Raw genomic sequence first — 5,664 nt, 5'->3', positions numbered from 1 at the left:
AATAAATTTAAATAAAAATAAATTATCACAATATATCTAATCGTCCTACGTAACTTAGAAGTTAAGATCAATTTAAATATATTTTTCACTTTCAATACTTAGAGACCAAAACTTCATACTACAAAACAAACCATACTTCAAATGTAATAATTGATCCTAATAATATCATCTATATATAATTTAAAGTTTGTTCCACTACACCTAATATTCTTACTTCAAATTAGGAATTGACTAAAATTAATTTAAATACACCTTAATTTATTAAAATAAAATAACAAAATATTGCACTTATATGTAATGACTCGGGATCCAAATTTGACATTCGGTATGTAGGAACGAAACTCTCGTAATCTCATTGACACACATATATATATATATATATATATATATATATATATATATAGATAATTAATTCCATTTTAAGAGAAATTATAAGATTTAGAAAATAAAATAATAAAATAATTTATATTAATAAAGATAAAGTCGATAAAGAAATGTAATAAACATGAAAAAAGATTTACGGGATAATTACAAAGTCAATTCTCCTTAATAATAGTTATAGATGATTAGTTAAATTTTAAAATTTAATTATAAAATTTCTAAAATAATTTATATTAGTAAATATAAAATCAATACAAAAATATGAACACAACAAGATAAGTTACGAGAAAGTTACATAGTCAATCCTTTTCATTAATAAGTATAGATAATGATACCGATAATTTTATATTGCGCATTGGATAATGCGGTGCCTTTCGTTTGCCAGATTGAACTTTATAGCTCCAGTTTCTTATTTCTTTAAACTTAAAGTAAGTTTGCTATACTTCCCGAAAATTAAAATTAATTATTTTAATTCCATAACTAAAAATCATATTTTAATCCCCTTTTTTTCGCAAAAATATTATTAGATATTTCGCTTACGCTATTAATTAAACTACAGATAATTTATATAGGAATTTATTTTGATTTTGCGTTCTTGATATCTAAATCATGCTATATTTCTATTTCTTTCAAGAATATTCAATTTTGACGATGTTCAAATACGAAAGCTTTAAACAGAATGAATAAACCATCTGTTTTCAAATAATAGTGATTAAATATCAGTTTGAAATTTAAAAACTAAAAATAAAAATACTTATAACTTTAGAAACTAAATATATATTTAGAGAAGATTGGTAGCGTCCAAACATTAATTATTAAAATTCTTCGTATTCCATAAAACTTTTCTAACAAATTCTCCTAAACTTGAAAAATATGTATACAAAAGTAACAAAAAATTTCATTTTTTTATATATGTTTTATGAAAACTCTACAAAAAAAAAAAATTGTAGTAACAGAACTTTAAGAACACTACTACATGTCTCACTCAAATGTATTAATGTTATACTGTTCTTCCCTGTTGTAATTTAAGTATTTATTTAAAATTAAGACATTTTCATATCAGAACACAGATAAAGTAAAATTCATGCATGCATGTGCATAATAGACTTGCACTTGTATTTGTTACAACATTGCCAAAAATATTTGATTCCAAGTATCTGGAACTCCTGGCAAACACCAATGAATGCAATCAGCATTTCTAGGGTTTGCCTTTTCCTCCTCACTCAGTAATTTTCCTCCACTTTCAGTGTAAACAGAGGAATGAGCATCAATTCTGTACTCTGAGATCTGAGTTATGTTGATGAATGTCACTGCCACTTTCATTCTCTTCGCCACTTTTTCCACCACCCTCATCATGCCCTTGTTGGACCCACTTCCCCAATGCTTCCTTTTCCCTATTGGCTTTGTCTCATTGAAACATTTCACACCATCTTTCTTGCCCCAGTCTGCACTTCTGAAAACATCACACATTGGTTTCAAAAAATTTTGAGTTGCTTGAGTTCAAATCATTGCTTTAAGGTTCAGATTTGGAGGCTAAAACTTGAAGAAATTAAGATAAAGCTTAAAGTTAAGACCTTGTGTGTGTTGGGGACATGGTTGTGAAGAAAACTCTGGTTTTGTTTGGATCAACAGTTGAGTCAACCCAGTTGGCCCATGTCCTTAGACCTAGGTTGTATGCAATTTGATTGTCCAATTCTTCATATCCTTCTTCTCCATTGCCAAATGAACCCCATCTGCAATCAAGACACACATTAGCCACAACATTTTTTTTCCCTTTGATTAAACTAGTGTCATGACTTAAACACAAAAGGAAAATTCAACTAGAATGTTAATCTATCATGTAAAAAGCATCAAGCTTTGAATATCACATTCAATAAGCTTTGGATTTATGTTTTTATATTACAGTGATTCTCCTAAATAAGAGTTACTTACATGACTAAATAGTTAGTTCAACCTTTGGTGTTGGTTGAAGATCAAAGTCATAGATGACTTAGTTTTGATGGAAGAAAATGATCATGAACAAAAATGGAATGAATGTGGCAGAAAATTAAGGGTTTCTTTTGGAGGGAATTCACCGAGAAGATTCATCACCAATACCACCTGGTCTAAACTTAGAAACTTGACATCACCTTTAATATAAAATCTTACAATCATCATGAGTTTATGAGGCTTTCTTGTAAGGTATTAAATTTTCTCATTTTTATTTAATGTGAAACTTAAACTCACATTTATATTCTCTATAAAAAAATATAATTATCCACATAAATTATTTTAGGTGAATGTAAGAGCATTTAGCTAGGTTCAAATTAAAGAGTACTTACAGTGCTTTAACCTTAATATCACTCATCCACCATACATAGGTATTGAAAACAAGGATATCCACCCCTGTCCAATTTCTGGCACGATCCATGATCGAATCAATTTTTACTATCTGCTTCTTGGGGTCCCTTATGGTAAAGAACTCAGTGTTGGATTCCACAAGCATCGGTGCCCAATAGAATTCTATGCTGGCATTGTATTCCTAAATGATAAACAAGGATAAATAGTTTTTGAATTTTCAAGACAGAGTATACAAAATTAAGACTGTACTTAAATTTTCAATTAAAAATATTACATGAATCTTGATTTAAGAATCACTGTTATTAGTTCTATGTTTTATTTTGCATTTACGTTATCAGAATCAAGTTGCATATGTTTAACCTATTAGTGCTTAATCTACATGATTCATCATCAATCTATGATATCAATACCTTTGCTTTGAAGACTGAATGAGTCCCTCGTTTCATTGACTTCTGCTTTTCTGGTATGATCCATTCAACCATACACACAAAGGATTCCCATTGGCTTTTTTGCAGTGAATCCCCTACGAATAGCAGCCTCTTTCCTTCAAGCTTCTTGAGAGCTAACTCTGGATTAAACCTATAAAGTTTTGTAATTTTTAATTTTGATTATAGAAGAAACTACTCTACATATTCTTTCAAACTAGATAACTTTGAACTATGTTAAAATAATTTAATAAGATTTTTGTTGCAATATTTAAGTGATTTATTCAATGTCATCTTTTCAAATTTTTTTCTCCTCAATTCAGTTTCAATTATTTAAAAGAAATAAGTGTGATTCCTTCCATTAAATCGGTTTTAAGGTAAACAAGTGTTCGTGACTTTCGGTTCTCTAACCTTTCATTCTCTTTGTTTCTACTCACCATATCTTCTCAGTCACCTCCGAAGAAAGTAAATGCAGTGAGTAGAAACAGATAGAGTGAAGAATTGAATAAGTATACATCAAGATTTACTCACACGTGATCACTTTCTAAATAGTGTCAACAACAATTTAATGGAAGGAACCACTCAAATGTTGAAAAAAAGAACTTATTAAGCCAAATAGCCTAATAATTTTTGCTTGGAGAATAGTTGAAACCTTATATGATAATCTATGATTACTACTAATGAATGTCTTTTAGAGGAGAGAAATTGAAAGTTAAAAGATAGATAAGACTAGTTCTGCAATCATAATAATATGTAGGCATGTTATGAAGTTTGAGACCTACTTGGGCAAGGGGCAATCTTCTGGGTGCCATTCCCAATAGTGATAGTCAGAATCTACCCTCCCATTCTTGACACAAGAATAAGGCCTACTTATATAAGGGCAACTGTTATCTGAATACAGAGGCTTTATTGAACTGTTAAACACCCATTTTCCGTTGCTAAAATCGCACTCTTCAGGCTCATAAACAAATCCATCGTTAAACCATCCAGCATTAGGATTAGGAACCATCTCTTGTGTCTTTTTATCATCTTTTGGACAAACCACAACATGAGACATCATTAATATGCATTAGAGTCAAATACAATTTCCACTTTCATTTTACAATTGACAAAAGTTTTGTCTGAAGAAGGATGATAAATAACAACACCAGAAGAAACAACACATGTTCAGAATATTTGAGGACTTACTGGATTTAGGCTTGCCACTGTTTGTAGGACAAGGTTTGAGGTTGAAAATTAATAAGTTGAAACTCTCTGCATACAAGAAGATGACAAGGAAAAGTAGAACACAGGTTTTGATGACAGGAAATTTTCCACTGGGGGGCTTCATTATTGTTCCTGAAGTGATTCTGATGATGGGGTTGAGGGAATTGAAGCTTAAATGTTGGAGGAAAAAGTTTTAATTGATGGAAATTGTTCATGGTCTTTTGAGTATGAGTGAAGTTGAATCATTGGCATTGGGAAAAAATAAATTTAGCTGAAGTATACTGGAGGTAAATAAATGACTTCAAGAGTGACTCATTTTCTGCTTCTCTTCTTTTGTTCCTGTAACTGGAAGCTATGCATTTCTTCAGTTTTTCTGTGATTTGCTTATTACCTGTGTCAAAAGTGTGAGAATTATAATTTATTGGAATGCTTGTTAAATCTCTCTAATCTCTTGCTTCATATGATTTGTGCTGAATAAGAGTGAGAAATAAGTTATAATTTTTACATTACTTTTCTGATATTGAGTATTGATTGCTATACTCTTTTGATTTATGTTTTGATAATCTTAAACCATTGTGGTAAGTTTTAATTTTTACTAATTAAATTTGCACATTCTTCTTTGAGATCATTGCTGATATACCCTTACACCAGTTTTTTTTTTTTTTTAACTTCTGCTGGCAGAGAAGAAAATATTTATATGTTAAGAGATGAACAATAAATACTAAACAAAAGAGTGACCTAAATTAGAATCAAATTGAGATAGAGTGTTAAATGAATTACTGAAAGAGTAGAAGGAAAAATAATTAAGGAGAGTGTAAAAGCGGAATTGGTTTTCAAAATAAATAAACTGAATTACGTAAGATACTATAAAAGTAAGCAAATGTTCTTTAAGGTTTAAATATTGTATGAGGAAAATGCAAGCAAATAGAAAATTAATATTATTCATCGGTTCAAGCAATTCATGAGCACATAAAAAAGTATGCTATTATCAAGAATATAATATTAAAAGGATATACATATTATTCTCATGAATATCAAAACAATAAAAGAGTTATAATTGTTAAATTTCAAAATAGAATAGCAAATAAATTAAGATATTTTTAGTAATTTAAAATAAAACTGTTATGCTTGTATCTCTATTTAAGTTGTATAGCTCTTGTTTCTTTGTGTAATAACCATACAATTTTCATCTTTGCATAGTTCTCTCTTTCCTTCCCCCTTTTTTTTTATCTCCTCTAAGTCTTTCATGGTATATAGGGTCATTTTATTTTTGGCAAAATGTCGTCCACTTATTCTACTATCAATCTTGTTG

The 5,664-nt window shown here is 29.5% G+C and overlaps 1 protein-coding gene across 1 annotated transcript; it reads right to left on the bottom strand.

The window, feature by feature from the left end:
• Window positions 1–1,397: 1,397 nt before the first annotated feature.
• Window positions 1,398–4,500, bottom strand: LOC114167508 (protein trichome birefringence-like 3). The gene is made up of 6 exons (XM_028052606.1): window positions 4,335–4,500; window positions 3,929–4,175; window positions 3,132–3,300; window positions 2,703–2,902; window positions 1,956–2,114; window positions 1,398–1,834 (listed from the first exon to the last, which is right to left on the bottom strand). The coding sequence occupies exons 1-6, from the start codon at window positions 4,474–4,476 to the stop codon at window positions 1,504–1,506; spliced, it is 1,248 nt and encodes a 415-aa protein (XP_027908407.1). The 5' UTR covers window positions 4,477–4,500; the 3' UTR covers window positions 1,398–1,503.
• Window positions 4,501–5,664: the final 1,164 nt, after the last annotated feature.

Source organism: Vigna unguiculata, chromosome 10 (assembly GCF_004118075.2).
Source record: "Vigna unguiculata cultivar IT97K-499-35 chromosome 10, ASM411807v1, whole genome shotgun sequence".
Classification (NCBI taxonomy): Eukaryota; Viridiplantae; Streptophyta; class Magnoliopsida; order Fabales; family Fabaceae; genus Vigna; species Vigna unguiculata.
The sequence above is the reverse complement of the archived record's forward strand: the minus strand, read 5'-3'. Positions and strand labels throughout refer to the sequence as shown.

What these genes read in the sequence shown, in the direction of transcription:
- LOC114167508 (XM_028052606.1), bottom strand. Translation starts at nt 4,476, where the DNA reads ATGAAGCCCCCCAGTGGAAAATTTCCTGTCATCAAAACCTGTGTTCTA. An exon ending in GAAGATTGCCCCTTGCCCAA is followed by an intron (nt 3,301 to 3,928) that starts GTAGGTCTCAAA and finishes AAAACTTTATAG; the next exon opens with GTTTAATCCAGAGTTAGCTC. An exon ending in ATGTCCCCAACACACACAAG is followed by an intron (nt 1,835 to 1,955) that starts GTCTTAACTTTA and finishes TGATGTTTTCAG; the next exon opens with AAGTGCAGACTGGGGCAAGA.